General features: G+C 42.7%; 1 protein-coding gene across 1 annotated transcript in view; it reads left to right on the plus strand.

Annotated features, from left to right (window-relative positions):
* The window catches only part of CACNA1E (calcium voltage-gated channel subunit alpha1 E), a 683,463-nt gene that overhangs the window by 595,380 nt on the left and 64,203 nt on the right, over positions 1-23,880 (plus strand). The window contains exons 29-39 of the mRNA XM_061634264.1: positions 4,469-4,565; positions 4,764-4,924; positions 9,132-9,269; positions 10,016-10,217; positions 11,775-11,939; positions 13,369-13,479; positions 14,121-14,204; positions 14,319-14,444; positions 15,991-16,056; positions 21,708-21,799; positions 22,583-22,748. Coding sequence (XP_061490248.1) covers positions 4,469-4,565; positions 4,764-4,924; positions 9,132-9,269; positions 10,016-10,217; positions 11,775-11,939; positions 13,369-13,479; positions 14,121-14,204; positions 14,319-14,444; positions 15,991-16,056; positions 21,708-21,799; positions 22,583-22,748 — 1,408 coding nt within the window. The remainder of the gene's footprint in view (positions 1-4,468; positions 4,566-4,763; positions 4,925-9,131; positions 9,270-10,015; positions 10,218-11,774; positions 11,940-13,368; positions 13,480-14,120; positions 14,205-14,318; positions 14,445-15,990; positions 16,057-21,707; positions 21,800-22,582; positions 22,749-23,880) is intronic.

Raw genomic sequence — 23,880 nt, forward strand, 5'->3', positions numbered from 1 at the left:
GCTCAGAACAGGCGGGGGAAGAGGGAGGGCTGCCCAAGACAGAAAAGCCGCAAGACTGTTTTAAACCTGCCCCCCTTTCCCCCATACCGGAGTTGGAGACTTCAGAAGAGGAGGGGCCCGTGCTTCCCCCGTCGCCGCGTACTCGAAGACAGTTGAAAAGACAAGAAAGGAGGGGGGGAAGGAGTGTGGTGACTGAGGGTCCGTTAAGGAGGAGTGAAAGGCTTCGCGCCCGTTTGCCCCCTTCTTAAGAGACAGGCGGGAAAGCAGTTCCTTGCTCTGTCAACTCTTTCTACGTCGCAGGACCTGTAACTCTGTGTTGCTTCATGAGAAGGCGCAGTCTCTGTTTGGATATTACCTTAATAAAAACTGAATTGCTTTCAACCACCAGTCTGATTCCTGAGTCCCATCCTGGGCCTGACACCATCAATGTAAACATTCAAGAGCTTTGAATGTGGTGTTTGCTGAGCGAATTGTAATTAGTGCTATGTTAATTAGTATTATGTTTATGTCTGTTTTTTGTTACACTGGGTTATTGTGCCTCCTTTAGTTTCAACCCTTACAAAATGAGTGCTGAATCATAAGGATCCTTTGGCTTGAAATGTTTCCCTTTAGAGATTTTCAAGGATACTTGACAAAGGGCTTGGTTCTTTCCCAGGACTCATACTCTTCATTTTATTTGCCCTAACTAGTTCAAAATGCAGAGCTCTGTTACTTCTTGCATCAAGATTCTCTCTGTTATAGCTCTCTAAATTTTAATTTATCAACCTGATACTCTGGTTCACATAGGCGTTGCTAAGCATGAGCATGTAGGACACTGCCCTCCTGGATCTTTTCTTATTCTGAGGGCCCCAAATCTATTGTCTCCCCATTTGGGCATGTATTGTATTCTTCACCTCATCTGACTTCATACTAACTCCTCTCCCTTGCTCCTGCTCAGGCTGAGGGGACTACAGCCATTAGGGGGCACAGCACATGTTCCATGGGAGGAGAAAAAACAGGCAAAGAGACTTCCTGAAATGGGTCCCCTCCATCTTAGCTTGTGACTGGCACTGGATCTGGTGGCACCGCTTGAGGAGATTCACAGCCCTGGCAGAGAATAAGCATCAGGCTAGGTAGAGCCATGCAAAGCAAGGGAGCAGTTAAAAATCAGGCAGGGGAAGAATGAATGGAAGCTGCTGCTTCTCCTTTGGATTGAGGATGTGGATGATGTCTGTGCCAGCCAGGCTGAGGCATGATCATGCATGTGTCTGGGTGGGGACTGCCAGGAAGGGCCCGGGTTAGTCTGTCTGTCCTGCCTTCTCTAGACTAGGATGGTACCTGTCTATTTTCTCCTCCCCCTCCCCACCTTTGCAGGCTTTATGGGGAGGGAGAAAAATGGGCAAGGTTACCAACCTACCAAACAAAGGTAGCTTGATCTGTTCCTGTGCTCTCTATTTTACCTCTGCTGAGCCCTTGTTTTTCCCAAAGTATATGATGTGTTTGTCATTATGGCTCCCCTGACTGTGGACATATTTGCACTTTTGTAAATGGGTCATATCCCATGATTTGCTCTTCACAATAAGGCAATGGAAGATAATGAGTTTGAGATGTCTTAGGATTGTCAGGGGTTGCCTTCTAGACATCACAATCTTCACTTTAAACCAGAGCGACACTTGTGTGAACTCAAACAGAGAAAACAATTATCTCTGTATTGTCACAGAAATAATGCAGTCTTTGTGGAATAGAGCTGTGCTTTAACCGCAAAAAGAATGTATTGAATGAGTTTGGAGAAGGAATTTACTATGATATATTTATATTTATATTTTGGTCTACACAGTTTTCACTGTGTTGAAAAAATCCCAAGTAGGCAATGTTATCTTTTGTGCTAGAATATGCAAGTTTTCAAGTTTGCATTACGGAAAATGGTTCAGTTTCTCAGGGCCCTTGGTAGTGTAAGTAGTATTGTTATATGCCTTCAAGTCAGTTATGACTTATGGCGACCCTATGAATCTTTTTCGGATATATTCATAAGGTTTTCATGGTAAGAGGTATTCAGAGGCGATTTAGTATAAATTAGTGTAAGTTTTCTTCCTTATATAGCTGAGGTTGTGGTACTTACCTGATGAAGAGCCCTGTGTAATTCAAAAGCTGAAATATTTCTACACCAAAAGAAGTTAGTCCGATTATGTCACCTAGACATTTTGTATTTTAAATGAACAGGCCTTATATCTCTACTTCTGTCACTTGATGCAGCTGTCAACTTCAGGAGTGCTGCTTTCTCAGAGAAGACAGGAACATCTCTCTCTTCATCTCTGCCCCTTCGGTGCATTATTGCAACAGATAGTAGCTTGCTCACAGTTTTGTGGTTGAGATGAGATTTCAGCTGAGGATTTTGAACCTCACAGTCTTGGCTTCTATGCCACGACAACTCTCTGAAGCTCTTTAGATCTCCTTGCACGACTAGTTTCTGGTTTTTCCCCTCTCCCTCCTCTGTATTCATGCAAGCCAGTCTTATGCATGTTTCCTTTGAAGTAAGTCCTGCTGAGTTCAATGGGATTTACTCCTAAATCCCTGTCTTTCTCAGAGCTGATAAACAACTTGATCACTCAGAAGCTTGTGAGCAGCTTAAAGTATCTAAATACGCAGCTTTTAATTTAATTTTGGAGTGAGAGTTACTAAATGCATTCTTAAAAACTTTTACTGGATTTGTGGGTCATCTCTCCAATCCGTTTTGAAAATCTTGACATACCAATCTTATTCTCTGGAGTGGACCTCTGGGCCCATGGCCCAGATCTTTTTAAGAACCTAGCAATGCCCCCTCCAATCAGATGGGAAACAGCACTAATCAGATGTTCAGAGAATGGGAAGAGGATGGGGTACCTGGCATTGTGGACATGTAAGCATCTATGATAGATAGGGCTGTCCAGGACCATATCATCCACTGGTATGAGAATAACCTCATGTAGAAAAAGATACCTGTCTCCATGCAAGTATTGCCCTCCCTGGGTCATGGAAGAAGTGCTTTGTCTTCCTGGTGGTAGGTTGGCTGTTGGGGGTCTGCTGAGGAGAGGAGAGGAACCTTTTCTTATGTGAACTTCCTTATGTTATCTTAGGATGCAAGCCCAATTTTAGGCAATTCCTTCCTTCCCTGGCAGCTTGCTCACACACTGTTCAGGAGGGCACCCTGATCCTTCAAGGAGGTTTTTGGGGACCTGCAGGGAGCTGCTAGGTGGAGAAGGAAATTGGAAACTTTCCTTCCATGAACTTGCTTAAGGACCAAGCTATTGTTTTCATTCCACCACCACCATCTCATGAGCATGTCTGGGTGGACTGGAAATGTGTTCCTTTTTATCTTTCTAGTATTATCCTCAAATAGCACTATATTACTACTACTACTACTACTACTACTACTACCACTACCACTACTACTACTAGATTTATATCCCGCCCTTTCTCCCAGAAGGAGGAGGAACGTATAAGGAAGAAGTGGCTATTCATGTATTATAATAATAGATTATTACACTGGTAGAACCTTTTTCTAAAGCATGCTGGGAAAGAAATGTTTTTCTGCTGCCATTTAATGAAAGAGGCTGACAAGAGAGAGCAAGATGATTGCTCAGACCTACCAGGCATGTGAGCATATGACACATACAGCGTAGTGGCACGATGCCTTTCGTGACAGATGGACTGACTCAGCAGGAGAGTTGGATCACCTGTTTTAACCTTGTTATCTTGCTCTTTCTCACAATAATAGGCAGTCAACGCAAGTGATAAGGGAACACTTTAGAGCTGTTGCTGTTTTATATGCTTTCAGGCTGCCTGATGCTTGTGACCATGGCTTCCATAATTTCAGGTTTAAAATCTGTTCCCACTATATTATGATTTAAACACTGGCCATGATGCAGCGGTTTTCAAGTGGTTTTCTGTGAAGTCCTGCAATGAGACCACTGATAGCAGGCAAACTTCCCAGTATGGAAGCCTGCCCATCAATCCCAATTTTCCTCTTCAATTAGCAGCAGCAGGGGAGTTCTGGGAGTGGCCTAGGCCGTGATGAAGCCAAACAGTACTTGTCAGTACCATGCATATATTTTATTATTTATTATTTATTAAACTTTTATACCGCCCGACTAGCAATAGCTCTCTGGGCGGTGAACACAGGAAATACAATAAAATACACAATATAATACAGTAGGAACATATAAAATAAGAACATATATGAGCTGTGTGCACCCTAGAGTGCTCTTGAGAATCTTTTGCAACACACATTGAGTAGCGCAATATTATAAATGTGATTTCTAACCCCTCACCAGTGCATGCAGAAAAGTCAAATTTGGTTCAGGTTTTTCAACATGTGCCGATATCAGAAAGTAATAATTTGTTGCTGTTAAAGTATTACAGTGAGTTAAGCCTGCCTCTGAGGGGTTCATTTTGTTCTCTCCCTTTTTGTTTTGTCGTTTTGGGTGGATGTATTCTCCTCCCAACTGTACAGGACGAACAAAGGCCGGGACATCAAAACTATTAAGTCTCTGCGTGTTCTGCGAGTCTTGAGGCCGTTGAAGACCATCAAGCGGTTGCCCAAACTCAAGGTATTGGTGTGTCCATTTGTGAAATTCAAGCAATGACAACCCCCACTAAAACCAGCTGTATTCAGAATGGATCCCATATGAGCAATGAATAGCAGTCATTGCCATTGACAGCTGCCCTCTGCCCTCTTGCTAAAGAGATATATTCATTGTTGTTTACCTATGATGAATCACACCTTTGGGGTTTATCTCCACCCTCAGGCTGTCTTTGACTGTGTTGTAACTTCTCTGAAGAACGTCTTCAACATACTTATTGTCTACAAGCTCTTCATGTTCATCTTTGCTGTCATCGCAGTTCAGCTCTTCAAGGGCAAATTCTTCTACTGTACAGACAGTTCAAAAGATACAAAGAAAGACTGTATGTAAGTATAGCACAAAGCATCAGCCGGGCATCCTTACACAAAACGTTTTTCTGTGTAATCTCCTATACCAGGGATAGCTAATCCCTGGCCCAGAGACCTGATGTGACCCTCCCAGGCAAATTTTTCTGGAGTCCAAGACTCCTCCAATTTTTAGCAGCCAAAAAAAAAAAAAAATTAAAGTAGGCACAACGCTGGGGTTTAACCCTCTCTGCTCAACTCAGCTCAAGCACCCTGACTTTGATACAAATCCTCCCCTCCCCACTCATCAGTTTGATCATTTGGAGAAGGGTGATACTCCCCCCCCCAGTTGATCTGTGTGGAGAGGGTGGCTGTGTGCCTTTTTCTGTATGTGCATCTTCTGTATGTGCATGTGAGGTAGCCACACCCTCTTTTGGCCACACACACCATTGGCATATAGCCCTCAGATGGTTGACCAAGGATAAATTAAACCCTTGTACATGGAATGGTTAGCCACTCCTGTCCAATAGAAACTATATAAAGAACTAGTGCAGTCCATACTATGTTCTACAATCTTCCACTTTCAGCATCCCATGTATCCTTGTAGCTAATGGGCCCTGGTCAGGCCGTTTTGGTTTTAAAAAAACCCAAACCTTTTTTTTCTAATCTGGAACTGTATCTGTTACTGCGTATCTGGCAACCCCCCAGAGTAGGTGGAGTCAGTATGTATGCCGGTTCCCAGAGAGAGAGGAGCAAGTTAGCAGGGAGCTCTTGGTGCAGTGTGAGCCCCGCAGTGGTGACAATCCTGTGCTCCCGATGCTGAACCCTCCCACGCTGAGCTCCCTGCTGCTTTGCCTATCTCAGTGATGCACACGTTGGGAAGCCGGGTGAGCAGTACCACCCCATTGGCTGCTACCATTCAAAGCTCCCAGTGGAAACATGGACTTTTATCCTCATTTTAGGTATACAGGAGGAGGCTTCTTGATGATTCCTGACCTGTTAGTTTTATCTTCCTTTATATTGAAGTAACCCTGCTGCTTCCTTCCTTTTCCTGCAGTTGTGAGCTCTTTGACGTTCAGATGCCTACAAGGGTGGCCTGGTGGCAGTTTTAGAATAGGAAGATCTGGATCCAGTGGGGGAAATTGGGAATGGAGGAGCCAGGGTCTAACCTGCCATTTCCCTGCTCTAAATCACCCTTGGAAATAATTCAACTAGAATTCCTTCTAAGACCCAGCCTGGACCTGCTTCAATCACAGTGGGAGGCAGAAGGTCTGATTTTAGAATAAAAGAGGTCCATGTAGATGAGAAAGGAGATGAACCCTTCCTGCATCTGCTCCTTACCTCACTGTAGGTCTCGCACCCACACTTTCCCCCCAGCTAGTTCACTTCTTATATTACAGCCTGACTGATGATGGGAAAGTGATGTTGGGAGAAAGGCTATGGGGAGGTGTTTTGCAACAAGGGAAGTACCCCTCAACCTCTGTTTCCCTTCTGCTCTGAGAATCATCTGGCTCCACCCACCCCCACCCCTGCTTTGTGCTGTCCCAGGTTTAACAGGTTGGCTACTCTCACATAAATACTTGCATAAGTTTGGGTTGCACATTATAGATACTGTATTTCCCCCTCCCCAGCTTAGATCTTTTTGTTGTTGTTGCTCAGTTTACTCAGCCAATATACTCCCATCTCTCCAAAGAAAGGAAAGGAGAAAATGGAAATTTTCCTTACTGTGAATTTCTGTTTGTAGATAGGGCTGGAGGACATTCCTGGTTAGGGATGACTCCTCCTACTGGCCGTGACAGGCAGGGTCTCTAGACTTCTTGGTCTCCTCTCCAGGGGGAGGAGTCGTCCCCTTCTCCAGACTGAACTGACAGAGCCAGAACAACTCCTCAAACCCCTTGTTGCCAACCATGCAGACATCCTTTGAGCAGAAGCCTGTACAAGGTAATAACTAGAGAAAAGTAACAGACAGAAACCAAAACAGACAACTGGAGAGAAACATCACACAGGAATACACACATTACTAAACAACTTGTGAAAATGTAAGGCGCTGGCAGAAGCCCTACTCCCCAACCCCTCGCTCCAGAAGGTCATAGCAGAGGAATGAGAGGTGGGTGGAATGTCCTCCAGCCCTGTCTATAAATAGAAATTCATGGTAAGGAAAATTTCCATTTTTGCTAGATAGAGCTGGAGGACATTCCTGGTTAGGGATATAACAGAGCAGTATGCTACTACACAGGGTGGAATTCCTCTATCTAATGAGGGAACACCTTCTGGAGCACCTTCCTACCAAATGCAGCATCCGCTGAGGAAAATGAATCTATTTTGTAGTGCCTGATGAAGGTTGTGGGGAAGCCCAGGCAGCTGCCCTACAGATATCTACGATTGGGAACCCCCCCTTACATGCTGCTGAGGCTGCTGACCCCTGAACTGAGTATGCTGTGGTACCCAATAGAGGTTCCTTACCCAACACCTAATATGCATGTGTTATAGCTCCTCTTAGCCAGCAGGAAATAGAGGTTGTCACATCACTCCCCCTCAAGTTCCCAGAGAAAGACACAAAGAGCGCCTCTGACTTCTTAAACCCTCTAATGTATGGTCTAGGTAGAATCGAAGTGCCCTCTTCACAACTACTGAATGCCATCTACATTCCTGAATGCAGGAAGGAGCGGGACAAAAAGAAGGCAGTACCACTTCCTGAGACCTGTGGAAAACTGAGTTGACTTTAGGTAGAAAGGACAGATCTGGTCGGAGGACCACCTCGTCCTGATGGAACACACACAGTTGTGGGTCTGAAGATAAAGCCCCCAACTTGGAAACTCTGTGTGCTGAAGTAATGGATACCAGGAAAACTGTTTTGAAGGTCAGCAGGTTCAGGGGACAGGTAGCCATCGGTTCAAATGGCGGACCTGTTAATGCCCTCAATACCCAGTTAAGGTTCCTGGTTGGAAACCTGTGGATTGTCTGTGGGGAGACAAGTGTTACCCCCTTTAAAAAGGGCTTGAGTAGAGGATTGGACAAGAGCAGTGGACCCCCCAGGCTGAATAAAATACCACTGAGCACTGCTACTTGTCTCCTGATGGTAGCTGCGCTCCGTCTCTTATCTAGACCTGACTGAAGGAAACCTAAGGGGTCCTTGACATCTCTGGACAACGGTTCAGCCATGTTCACAGAGCACCAGGACAAGAAAAACTTCCACGTAGATGAGTAGAAAATGCCTGTGTTGCCTGAGAATTGGAATGTGCAGATATGCAGAGGTCCACAGAGGTCAACTGATCCCGCTTTCTTAGGGCTGCTGTTATGGACTGAAGGATTTCCATTATAAAATGTTTTCTGGCCACCCACCTGTTGATCCATTTTAGATCTAAGATGGCCCTGGTATTGCCATTCTTTTTGTCTACTAAGAAAAAAATTGAATAGACCCCTAATTTCTTCTCCAAGGGAACCACTGGCTCTGTCGCCTGAATGCTCAGCAAATGCTGAATGGCTTCCAGGTAATGTTGGTGTTTCTCTGGTTTTGGAGACTTTGGGGTGGGCAGGAACCAATCATGTGGAACATGAACAAACTCTATAGAATATCTCATGGATATTGTGTCCAGCACCCAGTTGTCCAAAGTGATGTGTCTCCACTGGCGGGCAAACTCCCACAGCCTTGCTCCAATCCCGCGAGAGACCTCTGGAGACAGTAAGGAGGAGAGGCCCTTTGGGGCGCCCTTCTGGGGTCTCCCTGAGGAGAAAGATGCGCCTCTCGATTTTGTTGAGGAGACATGCCCACCACTTCTGTCCTGTCTGCCTCAGCAAAACCTGCTAGAAGACTGGCTTCTAAGTCTGGAGGGCTGTCTTGAGGAATGAAAAAACTGGTTCTGTGTGCTCTTCCGTTCATCTGTTTTAGCCATAGGGAGTGCTTACTTCTTGTCTCTAGTCTCTACCAGGGGAGCCTCCAGAGATTCGCCAAATAACTTAGAACCTGAAAAGGGGAGAGAAATGAGGCGAGTCTGTGACCCTGCATCCTTTGCCCTTCACTGACCGCAGGCAGGGCCAATCTGGAGAAAGGGACTCCTCCTGCCCCAGAGAGGAGACCAAGAAGTCCAGAGACCCCGCTTATCATGGCCAGTAGGAGGAGTCATCCCTCACCAGGAATGTCCTCCAGCCCTGTCTAGCAAATTAAATCCTGTTGTCCCAGCAGCATATACCTTAAGGCGTCTTCTTTCCTCCTTCACCCTGAGCTTAATCAACTCTCCCAATCTTACAGAGGCAACTATGTGGACCACGAGAAAAACACAATGGAACTGAAATTACGGGAGTGGAAGCGCCACGAATTCCACTATGACAATATCATGTGGGCTTTGCTTACGCTCTTCACTGTCTCCACTGGAGAAGGATGGCCACAGTGAGTATTTCCTGCAGCTCTCTGTACTGAGGCCAGTAATGACGTTTCAATCATAAGGGAATGCCTGATGCATTTGTTTCAGTGGCAAAATTAGTCAAGATATTGAACACTGTTCCTAAGAGGAGATTTATTTATTAATTCATTCATGATAATGAAACGGGCAGATTAATAGATCAAGCAGAACTTGTACGACAAGAGCCTCCCATATATATTGGATGGAATTTCCCTATGTAAGGAAAGAAAACCCTGCTTGTGAGCTTCCCCGAGGCATCTACGTGGCCACTGCCAAAGCAGGGCTCTTCATATATTCTCAGTGTTAGAGTCAATCTCTACATGCAACAGAATAACATAATGCTGCTTTTCCTGGACTATACCACTTCAGAATGCTGGGGGAGAAATCATGTATTTGGATCAGTTCCCACGAGAAAAACACCCCCCTGCAACTGGTACCTTGGGCAATAAGCTACAACCCTTCTTGTTACTTTTTGTTAATATCCAGTGGGGCAGGGCCTGGGGGAGGACATTGAAACACACAATTTCTGCACCTGAGATGTGATACTGTAGTCCAAGAAACATTTTGTGTGATTCTGATGCGTGCATAGATTAACTGGGCCACACATTATTTTTGCATGGTGTTCTTCTAGTAAAGCTAAATGGGTGTAAGCACTGTGGATGGCTGCGCCATTAGCATGTGACCCTTTGTGCTCTCTCTCTCTCTCTCTCTCTTTCATTCACTATGTCCTCAGGGTTCTGCAGCATTCAGTGGACGTGACTGAAGAAGACCGTGGCCCCAGCCGCAGCAACCGCATGGAGATGTCCATTTTTTACGTGGTGTATTTTGTAGTCTTCCCTTTTTTCTTTGTTAACATCTTTGTGGCTCTCATCATCATCACTTTCCAGGAACAAGGAGACAAAATGATGGAGGAGTGCAGTCTTGAGAAGAATGAGGTAATATGTACAAATAGGACAGACTTTGTGGGGAGAGAATTATATTGTTACTTATTGAATGGGGGTCAGACAGATATTACCAAAGGTTTTCCAACCTCTGGATTTGCATTGTTCCAATGCTGGCTAGAAGTACCTTATTATGAGAAGACGTACTTTGTTGAGTAAAAGTTTTTTTTAGAAAGATGAGGTATGGATTTTCAAAAATTAAGATCAAATCAATAATCAAAACTTCACACAGTAGCAGTTGAAATATTTATTTTCTTACATTTATATCCATCATGGAACCCAAGACAGCATGCATGTGGTTCCCAAGTGGTCACTCATCATCCATCTCCTGACCCAGACCTGCTTAGCTTCAGCAAGGAGCTGACCTCATGTGCCTTCAGGATGGGATAAGGATTTCATGTCACACCAAAACCAAACATGTTCCACTGCTTTTCATTCAAGTTGTGGACTCTAGTCACAACTCAGAGCTGTGTAAAAGTCCTGATTTCTAAGGCTCTAGAAAACTATGCAGCCTGTAAGCTGTCCTGCAAGGCACATCTCAGGGAAGTTTCCAAACACTGGGAGGAAGGAAATGGTGCAGTCCCTGATCTTGTCTGGCCAAGATTTGGGGAAGTTTCCTGCTGAGGCAGAGTCCTTTTATATACTCCCTGTAAGCTCTTCCTTTCAGCCTATGAGTGGTATTCAATGCTAGTCCTACTCAGAGTAGACCCATGGAAGTTAATAGATATGACTAACTTAGGCGTATTAATTTCTCGGTAGGATTTCATTGAATGCACCCCTATGTGTCTATAAAAAGTGGGGGGTGATGGTAGGACAGATATTTTCTCAACCATAGAGAGCCACAGTTCCACTGAGCCTTGGAAAAAAACTTTTATGAGCTTTTGCACATTTCCTTCTTGTTGAGGACTGAGATGAAATGGAACTTTGAAGGAACAGTTAGGAAGGTAGGGAGCATAGGGATCTGCCTTATACTGGCCATTTGTCCATTCAGCTCAGTATTGTCTACACTGACTGGCAGCGGCTGTCCAGGGTTTCAGGCCAGAAACTCTTCCAGCCCTACCAGGAGATGCTGGGGATTGAACTTGGGACCTTCTGCATGCAAGGAAGATGCTCTACCACTGAGCCATGGCCCTTTGCAAAACTGAAAGCACAATGAAAACTGGACCTGCTTTTGACAATAAGCAAAACAAAATTGTGATCAATAAGTTTCAGCTCAGCCATAATGATCATTCTCCTCTCCCCCTTGTGTTCTTTGTCTGTTTCGATGATGAACCCCTTAAACACTTATGTAAAGCTCTTAGTGCGTTGTATGGTACAAAGGTAGGTTGTATGGTGCAATGGAGTGCTTTCTGTTGTTTGTTTGTACATGTTTTTGTGATTTTTTACTATGATATATTGTATTTTATCTTGTTTGTTCACCGCCCTGAGAGCTATTCTGCTAAGGGCGGTATATAAATTGAAATAATAAATAAATAAATAATAGAATAATTAGCAATAATAACAATCATTTGCATGCCAATTGACAGGCTTGATTTCTTTTTCTTCTTCCAGAGAGCGTGCATTGACTTTGCCATCAGTGCCAAACCCCTCACCCGCTACATGCCTCAAAACCGACACACCTTTCAGTATCGGGTCTGGCACTTTGTGGTCTCCCCGTCATTTGAATACACCATTATGGCCATGATAGCGCTTAATACTGTGGTTCTAATGATGAAGGTGAGGCGAACCTGGAGTGACATTTAAAGGGTTCCTAGCAATTGGACAGGTTCTGAACATGGTTGGCACCTCAGAGATGCCCTCTCTCCCCTCCCGATTCAAATCCTCAGCTATAAACAAAGCAGTTGAGAATCATGAATGTGATAAACCTCCCTTGTAAATCCAGACAACATTTCCTCAAATCCAGTACTGTCTGTTCCAGGGATGGGGAATCTGGTGTCCTTCAGATGTTGTTAGACTACAATTCCCATCAGCCCTGACCACTGGCCATGGTAGCTGGGGCTGATGGGAGTTTGAGACCAATAACATCCTGAGAGCTACAGGTTCCCCATCCTTGGACTAACTTGATTGACAGCATCTCTCTATGGTCTCAGGCCAAGGGTCTCTCCCAGCCCTGATATCTGAGATTCTTTTAACTGGATGTCACGGATGGAAGCTGGGACCTTTAAAACTGGTGCTTCAGTTTGCCTGTTCTCTCCTCATCCCTTTTTCCTTTTCTTTCAAACATTTTAGATTGTAAGACTGTGGACAGGAACTGTCTTTTTTTTATTGAACTCATGTAAGTTGCTCTGGAAGCCTTTGCTGGCTGAAGTGTGGGGTAAAAATGAATGTAAGGCGCATGCTCTATCTCTCAGCTGTACCTCTTCTGGACTTGGGAAAGTGAGGAAGGATCACTTTTTATGCTATATTTTAGATGTACATCTAAAGTGATTTAAGTGTACATATATACACTTAAATATTTAGCATTTGAATGTGGCCAGCACTTGTTCTCAAGTGTGTATTGCACATGGGTATGTACAATATACCTCACAGGTACCCATAATTGACTGTGGCTCCGTCAAGTGTACAATTTTTGGCAAACCTGGGTTTGCTGCCATGTATATGTGAAGCGTCCACTTAAAGCTCTTGCTGTTCACTACTCTGTTCAGGAAAACATGTTAAGGCCACTCTTGATGTGTGAGTGTGTGTTTATTCTACTTTGTACTTTCAAGTGTTTTCATAATTCCCTCTCCTTCAAAAAAAAAATTACATAAGTTGTATTCTCATAGGTTGTGTTAACAGCTATCTTCCTTCTGTGCTACCAGCAAACTGCAGCTACTCATTGCACTGGCCTTTGTCACCCGCCACACTCCATAATTAACACAACTGTCCCATACAACTTCATAGTTAATAAAGAAAAACCTTGGCGAATGCTAACCTGGATAAGAATGTTCTAACAAACCATTTCTGTCTGGGACAGACACTGTTACTTCCAATTAAAAGATAGTCTGTACTGACATGTAATTTGGTTTCTCCAAGATTTTTATTTAACTGGATGTAGCATTCAAATCACCCATGGGAAAGTAGAACCCTTATGGTAGTAGTAGGGAAAACTCCTGGGTGGTTGTTTATGACTTATTATGACTCTTTTCCATCTCTTTTTTGGCAGTACTATTCTGCTCCCTACACGTATGAACTAGCTCTGAAGTACCTGAACATTGCTTTTACCATGGTTTTCTCATTGGAATGTGTCCTGAAAATTATAGCTTTTGGCTTTCTGGTGAGTTATAGAGTGTGTAGTTTTTTGGTTATGGGCAACCTCATTTGCACCAAATAAAAACACCCTACTGGGTCAGATCACTTTTTTCTATCATTTTCCCTTGGCTCCCTCGGTATCCTATGAGCTGGATGCCAGATTCTGGAATGATACACTTCATGAGTCCATTACAGAGCAAGTTAGGTGTATAATCCACTGTACAATATATTTGCAACTGTTTAATTAAATGAATTCTTCTAAGACAGTGATTCTCAAATGATGCGCCCAGGCACACTGGTGTGCCCTAAGAGGTGACTAGGTGTGCCTCAAATATTATGAAAGTATATTTTAAAAATGAGAAGAAACCCATTTGTATAGGGTAATAGTTTTCTATAGTTTGTTATTTTTATTCATAGTTTAAAATATATTAATATATTTTTAATTTTGTACACAAAGTGCGCCAGAAATTTTTGTATGTTTTACAGTGCGCCGCGAACCAAAAAAGTTTGAGAACCACTGTTCTAAGACATAATAGGCTGTCTCTTGCACGTGCAACTGGATGTTGTGGGAATGGTTTCAACTTTTTTTTTTTTTACACAATATCACTGTTACTTGGATGTTCACATCATTGTTTAATCTGCATCCTCCGCCCAATCTTCCCGCAGAATTATTTCCGTGACACCTGGAACATCTTTGATTTCATCACTGTGGTTGGCAGCATTACAGAAATTATCTTGACGGATAGCAAGGTGAAATTCCTTTCCATTGCCCCTCCTTTGAGGAAATTCACTGCACAGGGATATGTGTCATGTTTCTTGCTTGCTTTTTGTTTAATTATTTGATCTCTCTCTTTTTTAAAAAAGCTGGTAAATACCAGCAGCTTCAACATGAGCTTTCTGAAGTTATTCCGGGCTGCCCGTCTCATCAAGCTGCTTCGCCAGGGTTACACTATTCGAATTCTGCTGTGGACCTTTGTGCAGTCCTTCAAGGTAAAGGTTGACCTCATGTCTTGCATCCAAGATTAACGAAGGTATCATGGCTCTAAATCAGAGGATCAATTATCCACAAAGTGCATGGTTTGCTATTTCTGTTCCAACAGTCTATACAAACTGACAGGATTAATATGGGAGAAAAAGCTGATATATATTGTGCCAGTACAGAAATTGTAGTTCTAGTTCACCATCCCAAGAAGAATTAGGCCTTCAATTTCCTCAAGTTGCTTGAGTAATTCCTGGAAGCTCGCTGTGGTAAGTTTTCCAGGAGGTAATCAAGAAGTCTGTCCTGGTTTAGCAATACCTGGATGCTTTCAAATGGCATGTGTGACTGAGAGGGGAGAGGCCAGTTGCTTTAAAAAGAAATGCAGTCAGCTGGTCCCACGTCCAAGGTGGCTTTAATTGTCTATCTGTGTTGTGCAAAGCAAAGGGGATGCCGTTTTCAGTTAGAATAGCATCTCCTGGGTTTAGTCCTTTTGCTCTCACTTGATTGGAGGGGAGGTCTCACCCGTCCCTTTGATGATGACAGCCCTTGGTATATGGTAGGGATGGGATCCATTGGCCAGTGCTGGTTCGAAAGCATTCCATCAGCCTAATGGGCTAGCATCAACTCGAGTTTGTTCTGTATCCACTAGCCGCTGCTTTTACTGATCTGTTTTTTTTTTGGCTTGGAAAAATATCAATATCAATATTTTTAAAGGAATTATCAGTATTTTGAAGGAAATATAGGTATTTCCTTTTAAAATACTTTAAAAGGAAATATTGATAAATTATCCTTCTACAATCAATGTTTAAGAGGCGGATTTTTTTAAAAAAATGTCCTTTTTCAAAAATAGCCGTGGAAATTTGCTACATTAAAATCCAATCCTCAGTGATTAATAAGCAAATTAATGGAACATTCTGTACCAAATCCAAATTGGGCGGAATTCTAGCACATTCCTGGTATGTGGACATAAAGTGTTTAATCCCTAGTCACATCCACCATTGGTAATAGAGCATCTCAGCCATATTCTTCCTTTCTACCATTCAGCAAAGCTATCGTGCTATAATGCACAGCAGGGTACCTTTTTAAAATATAAAATGAGAGATGTATAGAGCTGAAAGGAACTAGAAAGTTATTTTTCACATTACTGCATAACTCCATAGTTTGTTTAACTCTTAGTAGTTGTTTGTATTCCAGTATGTAGCATATCACATTCTACTTGCTGCAATCATATAGACCATCATTTTTCTATAGCTCCAGACAACTTGTGGTATCTAAATATGTTTTGAAACTGAAATTGTGGTATAGAATTTTTTTTAAAATAAATAAATAAAAACTCAGCAAGTGAACCAATCCAGCACATTTCACTAGAAATCAAAAACTCTCACTTTGGTGTGTGCGCTCTTGTTAGTTTTAAGTTATTGTTTGAATGATTTTTTAAATTTGCCAGCTACCTTGGGCTTCTCAGTGTCAAGGCAAAAAGGCAGGATATAAATATTTTAAATGAATAAATGTTGTACATTTAATAAAACAGGCCCTTGCATTGTTTGCATGTTTCAGGCTCTCCCATACGTCTGCCTCCTGATTGCAATGCTCTTCTTCATTTATGCCATCATTGGGATGCAGGTAAGCCAATGTCTAGAAAAGCCTGTGACCCTGCTTCCGACAGGTAAAGGAACTAGAGGCTGCTTTTAAGGTTTGATGACAGAACTTTTTGCTAATGAACTGCTGTTTCTAATATAATAATATTTATTTATTTATTTATTTATTTATTTGTTGAATTTCTATACCGCCCGACTAGCATAGCTCTCTGGGCGGTGTACAACAGAGGAATATAAATATACACAGTAAAATCCAATAATTCAGTGCAAGGAACATGTATGTAGACATCCACAAATCTAAAATCAGTTAAACATATTTAAAAGACTAAAATAGACTAAAATGCCTGAGAAAAGAGGAAGGTTTTAACTTGGCGCCGAAAAGATAGCAACGTTGGTGCCAAGTGCACCTCATTGGGAAGACTATTCCACAGTTCGGGGGCCACCACTGAGAAGGCCCTAGTTCTTGTTATCATCCTCCGAGCTTCCCTGTGGGTCGGAACTCGGAGGAGGGCCTTCGATGTGGAACGTAGTGTACGGGCAGGTTCATATCGAGAGAGGCGTTCCAGCAGGTATTGTGGTCCTGCGCCGTATAAGGCTTTATAGGTTAAAACCAGCACTTTAAATCTGGCCCGGAAACATATTGGTAGCCAGTGCAGGCGGGCCAGAACAGGTGTTATATGTTCAGACCGCCTGGTCCTCGTTATCAGTCTGGCCGCCGCATTCTGCACAAGCTGCAGCTTCCGAACCGTCTTTAAAGGCAGCCCTACCAGAGCATGGACAACTGAGGTGAGGTCCTCCCTGTCCAGATAGGGACGTAGCTGGGCCACCAACCGGAGTTGGTAGAACGCATTCCGTGCCACCGAGGCTACTTGAGCCTCGAGTGACAGGGAAGGATCTAAAAATACTCCCAAACTACGAACCCGCTCCTTCAGGGGGAGTGTAACCCCGTCCAGAACAGGTTGGACATCCACCATCTGATCAGAGAAACCTCCCACCAACAGCATCTCAGTCTTGTCTGGATTGAGCCTCAGTTTGTTAGCTCTCATCCAGTCCATTATCGCAGCCAGGCAACGGTTCAGCACATTGACAGCCTCACCTGAAGAAGATGAAAAGGAGAAGTAGAGCTGTGTGTCATCAGTGTACTGATGGCTACGCACTCCAAAACTCCTTTTTTTTTTTTTTTACAATAATTTTTATTCAAATTTTCATAAAACATAGAAAACAAAATCATAAAACATTCAAAGACAAAAAACAAAACAAAACAAAAATGATTAAACAAAAAAAATAAAATGTTGACTTCCCATTTGTCACATATCAAATCAGTTATAGGTCTACAATATATAACAATCCTGTCTCTTAAATTATATTATAAAATCACTTTCCTCCAGTAGTTATCTTAATTAATCATCAAATCTCATAAACATTACTTTATTCTTTCCACAAAAAGTCAAAGAGAGGTTTCAATTCTTTAAGAAATATATCTATCAATTTTTCTCCAAATAAACATGTCAATTAATCCATCTCGTTAATAATTATAATAATCTTATTGTCATAACCATAGTCCAAATAAACATTTCGATTAATCCATCTCATCAGAATCTGTTAGGTCCAATAATTTCAATAGCCATTATTCCATTGTCCCTATTAGTTCCATCTTCAATAGTCCTGTTAAGTCCAGTAATTTCAGTGTCCAATCTTCCATTATCAGTATTCCATAATAATCTTGCTGTTGTAGCCATAGTCATATAATAAGAGTCTGATGGGAATTTCCTCTATCCCAAATATTTTCTTGCCATCCATTCTGAATAAGTTGCTGAAATACTGTTGTAAGGTCATATCTGTGTTCTTCTTTTTTACAAAATGCACTGGCTCATCTCTTAAGAGTTTTTCCATTGTCACATGGCTGCAGTTAATTCCATAGATTTTCTCTATATCAAGCTCCATCACATCATTCCAGTCCAGAAGATTATCCAAGCCATTGATAACTTTATCTCTAATATCTTCATTAATTTCTTCAGAGATAACGTTAAATTCCAAACAGTAGATTTTATTTCTAAAATCCATAAACTCCAGATCTTTTTCCAATTCCACATTTGTTCCAATCTCCAGGGCTTGTATCTTCCCTTTATTTTTTCTTTTCTCATCTCTGATCTCATTCTCCTCTCTCACAGGATCCCCTATTTCTTTAAGCTCCTGCGTCATTTTGCTCAGTTCAATTTTCAGCTCCTTACTACCCTGTCGCAGGGTTTGTTTCGTTATCTCAATCTCATCCATTATTTTCTGAAACATAGTTACTTCCAGATTCTCAGCCACTTTCTTGATTGCCATTTTTAAAACCACGAAAACAAAGCAAAACAAAAATAAAGAAGCACCACTTCTTATTTCAGCAACAATTGGGTTAATATTCCAGGCTTGATGACATCACAGTATAAAGAGAGCAACCTGCCTTATCTCTCTATGTTCAAGAATGCAAAACAAATTTAGTTCCCAGCATCAAAACAGTTAGTGGCGTCGTGAAGAAGCAGATTCGTCAAAATAAAATAGACCAAAAAGAGAATAGTCCCAGACAATATAATATTCCTCGGAATAGAAATCAGGAATAGAAATCCCTCTTCTGTTTATATCTTTAGAATGCACTTCCAGGACAGCTTTTTGCGACAGAAACAGAGATAAGCTGTTAATTTCGTGAATAACAGAGAAGAGTTATAGCTCACCCAGAAGTTGTCCAAAGCCGATCAATCTGACAAATCTCCTTTTGCTGCAACAATTTAAACCAAGTAAAAAAAATAATAGAAAGAAGGGTGCTTGCCTGTTAGTCCGTTCTCTCTTTAAAGAAAAGATAAACGTATCGCTTAAGCAGATAGAACTTGTTCGGAAGTCCGTCCGGCATTGTTGGCTGGACCTTATCTCATAAATTAATGAAATCCAGTCCTCCCAACAGAAACAGGCTTTTGAGGTTGATCTCTACGTTTCTCCCTGCCCGGGAGAAATTTCATCAGTCAAAAAAAAAAAATGTTCTGACTGATTTATATCTGAATAAGCTTCTTTTGAGGCGGGAGCCCGTCCCAAAAGCAGGCACAAGCGAAGTCACCCTTCCCGGAAGTCGCACTCCAAAACTCCTGATGACTGCACCCAGCGGCTTCATGTAGATGTTAAAAAGCATGGGAGACAAAACCGACCCCTGCGGGACTCCACACTGGAGAGCCCACGGTGTCGAGTAATGTTCCCCAAGCACTACCTTCTGGAGATGACCCGCCAAGTAGGAGCGGAACCACTGCCAAGCTGTACCTCCAACTCCCAACTCCGCGAGCCTCTCCAGGAGGATACCATGGTCGATGGTATCAAAAGCCGCTGAGAGATCAAGGAGAATCAACAGAGTAACACTCCCTCCATCCCTCTCCCGACATAGGTCATCATACAGGGCGACCAAGGCTGTCTCGGTGCCGAAACCGGGCCTAAAACCCGATTGAAATGGATCTAGATAATCAGTTTCATCCAATAGCGCCTGGAGCTGGCCAGCAACCACTCACTCCAAGATCTTGCCCAGGAGTGGAACATTCGCGACTGGTCTATAGCTATTAAGGTTTTCAGGGTCCAAGGTGGATTTTTTCAGAAGTGGTCTCACTACCGCCTCTTTCAGATGGCCAGGGACCACTCCCTCTCGTAAAGAGGCATTTATCACTTCCCTGGCCCAGCCGGCTGTTCCAACCCTGCTAGTTTTTATAAGCCAAGAGGGGCAAGGATCTAGAACAGAAGTGGTCGCACGCACCTGTCCAAGCACCTTGTCCACGTCCTCGAACTGAACCAACTGAAACTCATCCAATAAAACATAATAGTTAGCATCAGGTGTTCAAATAAATTAATATGACAATATTCCAGATTACACACTGTTAGATTCTTTAAGCTTTATCTTGATCTTGTAACAATGATCTTTCTAGAGAATTCACTAGTGAAGAACATTTTAAGGTTTAATCTACATGTTATGACTCTGAGATGCAGAAGCAGGATCATCCAATTCATGTAATCAGTTCAACTTGATAGAGTTTTCTTTTAAAATGACCAAAAGGCAAATGCTTTTTTGTGTGCAATGAATGATACATACTCTAACACAACATAGAATAATTTGATGAACACAATAATTGCCATTTGCCCTTATTTCATATGTGGTGAGGGTAAAGGCAGTTGAGTGTGGGGATCAAGGAAAGAGTTAAGCACTTTATTCCCTTCTTTGTTGCAAACTGCCCCCTGCATTGGGACTTTGCAGTGGAGGAGTTTCTGCTGGTACTCCATCAAATGTGCCTGCAGTGTACCATGTAATCTGACCCTGAGTATTCACCATGCTGATGGGCAGATCAATCCAAATGATGGGAAGCTGGTGGAAGGGGGGTGTCGGAGGAGAAGCTGGCAGAACGCTCCATGGCATCCACTTGCCCATCGGAAGCTGTGCACAGGAGCCAGACAGGAGGAGCCGGCTCCCACAAACAGGCCTACCGGGGAGTAAGTGGTCCCCAGAGGCCACTATTGTAATTTTTTTTTACTGTGCCAGCCTATTAGCCAACAGAATTATCGTGGGGATCAATACCCAGGGAGCACTTCGAGGGGGACTTGGAAGTCATGTAAATCCCCCCTTGTGGTTCCCCCCATGCCCCCAGAACACCCCATTTTGGGGGCTTCCACTGGGTCTCCGTCTGCTGGGCTGGCAGTCCCCAGTGGACCCCTATTTACCAGAGACAAAAGTGACATAAGTGAACACACTATGGGCTGGTTCATACAGGAGCTGAATTTAGGATTAAAGATGCTTTTGCCATCGCGATAGATTTGCAAGGTTCACATTCCTACCTTCCAATCTGCTGTTTTCTATTCACACTGAAGGGATAGGATCAATCACACAGCTTCCTAATGACCACGCCCTCTCAAGGTCAACATTTCACTTCCCCTGGTTACCTTGGCAACCAAGCATGCTCAGTTTGTTACAGAATAAGTTTTATAAAAAAAGAAAAAACCCTGAAGTGCGATTATTTGTATTTTCACATTCCATCTGAAATACAAATATTTGTTTGAAAAGTGTTATGCTTTTTTGCACAAGTTAGGAGGAAAGGAAAATAAAGCACCATTTGCAGCATGCGTGCAGAATAGGAGCCAGCAGGAAATGCCATGAACAAAGGGAGGAGGAGGGAGTGGGTCTGGAGAGGGGAACGATTGACACACCCACTTAAAACATCAGAGCAAAGTGTCTGCAAGCCCTAGAGATACAGAGTGGAGACATTTTTTCCTTCCCTTTTCGGATTAGAATTGGATTGGTTTGATATGGGAAAACTGTGTGATAGTTGCTGATTGCCTGCAACGTCATGTGAACCATGCAAATTAAACAGGGATGCAAGTAGCACCAATCTCACAGTAAGTCGCCATGTGAACAAGCCCTATTAGTAGTGAACCCTTTTTCACACTGCCCTTCCAATCTGTGTGTGTGTAGGAAAAATCCTACCACCTATCTCACTCCATCCACAATTATCTCCGTTGCCCTGGTGTCGTCATACCCTGGGGGAAGGGAGGGAAAGAGGGGATCAGGATCCTTTACACTTTACAAAACCCTCACATTAACCTGGCTGGAAGATTGCTATATTTGCTATGTTGTCAAATCTGCAATATTGGGTTTTCACTTCTCTATGTCTTCAGGTTTTTGGGAATATAAAATTAAACGAAGAAAGCCACATTAACCGTCACAACAATTTCCGCAGCTTCCTGGGTTCACTTATGCTTCTTTTCAGGTAAATGGACTTTTAAATTCATACAAGGATTCCTTCAAACTTTTTATGTAAAATGTAACACTACCTATCACCAGTATGATTTTAAAGGGTTTTTGGAAGCTGATCAGATAAATAACTGGCTGACTGTCTACTTGTTGCTAAGCCAAAGTAGGGGCTCAATAAAGTTCCTCTTGCCAAAATGGGAGCCATTGATATCCTCCTAGAAAGCCCACCCGAACATATAATTAGCATCCCATATAACACCCCCAAAATCTGATGGCATCTAATTATACACTGTGTCCTCCCCCTTTTTTCTCTTTGGATGTAATCAAATCAGTTAATAATTGCAGAATGATTCACTATGCTCAATGTAAAGATTAAACTATTAGGAAGTGACACTTGCACCATCATTGGAAGGCATCCTGAGAATTGAGGAATGCCCCAGAGGGTGCCTGGTCAACATGAAAGACTTCCGAATGACTCCGCAGTTTGACTGGATGTGGAATCTTTGTAAACTATCTGAACAATTTAGCTTAATTTGTCTAGCAGTACAGACTGTGTTTGTGTGGATTAATTACCGCTCTTCTTCCCTGCTGCCGCCACCACCACCACCACCCCTATTTGGGTAACAGCAGATCCCCACCACCACCATAAATCACCCCTGAAATCAAACCACAGTCTATTATGATGAGCTTATGATGATGAAGCAGCAGAGGTTGGTTGATGCTAGAAAATGACATTACAAGAGTGCAAGAGATATGCTAAAAGCAGTAAACTTAGAAGGTGGATTTGTTTTGAACGCAGGAGTGCCACAGGAGAGGCATGGCAGGAGATCATGCTTTCCTGCCTGGAAGGTAAAGGATGTGAGCTAGACACCACAGCAACATCTGTGCAAAATGGGAATGAGCGATGTGGTACAAATCTGGCATACGTTTACTTTGTCTCCTTTATTTTCTTCTGCTCCTTCTTGGTGAGTTCCCCTTTGCCTTCTTGGTGTTTCATTGTCCACAATTCCTTGATTAGTGGAATACAGCATACAGAGTAATCCAAAAGATTCCTCAACTCCTGGCTCAGTTTTCATCAACTTGATTGAGAAGGCAGATAATGGTGATCTGCTAAAAGAACTATAATCTTACAGCAGGGGCAGCATGGAACATAGAGAAAGGATTTTGCTGTCATAAAGCCATGTGCAGAGAGCTGTATAGCAGTATTTTGTGTTTTCTCCATTTATTTATCTTCCCCACTGCAGTCTTCTGTCCTCACTTACCCCATCCCGCTTCTTGTTATTAGGGGTGGACAAATCTATCAATTTTGGTTTTCCTTAGTTTATCATTTTTCCACTTTTAAGTTCAGATTGTGACATTTCCACATCAGTTTGCATTAAAAAAGGCCTTTTGTAAATATTTATTTATTTATTTATTTTATTTCATTTATAAACCGCCCTTAGCTATTCAGCTCTCTGGGCGGTGTACAAAAAGTTAAAATACAAATATTACAATAATATCAGACAACAGAATAAACACAATCAGCAAAATGCAACAAATATAGACAGAATTAAATAAAATTAAAATTAAGATTAGGATTAGAATTAAAATTAGAATGCCTGGGAGTATAACCAGGTCTTAACCTGGTGCCTAAACGAAAGTACAGTAGGCGCCAGGCGTATCTCTTCAGGTAGGCTATTCCACAATTCGGGGGCCACAACAGAAAAGGCCCTAGATCTAGTAGCAGTCCTCCGGGCTTCTTGATGAGTTGGCACCCGGAGGAGGGCCTTAAATGCTGAACGAAGCGCACGGGTAGGTTCGTAGCAGGAGAGGCGTTCCACAAAGTATTGCGGTCCCACACCGTGTAGGGCTTTATAGGTCAAAACCAGCACCTTGAATCTGGCTCGGAAACAGATAGGTAGCCAGTGCAAACGAGCTAGGACAGGTGTTATATGCGCGGACCGGTTGGTCCTAGTCAACATCCTAGCTGCAAGGTATTATAGGCAAGGTATAAATGTAGTAAGTGAAATCTGAATCATAGAGTTGGAAGGGGCCTATAAGGCCATCTAGTCCAACCCCCTGCGCAATGCAGGAATCCAAATTAAAGCATACAATATA

The sequence above is a fragment of the Rhineura floridana genome, chromosome 6 (genome assembly GCF_030035675.1).
Source record: "Rhineura floridana isolate rRhiFlo1 chromosome 6, rRhiFlo1.hap2, whole genome shotgun sequence".
NCBI classification, from domain to species: domain Eukaryota; kingdom Metazoa; phylum Chordata; class Lepidosauria; order Squamata; family Rhineuridae; genus Rhineura; species Rhineura floridana.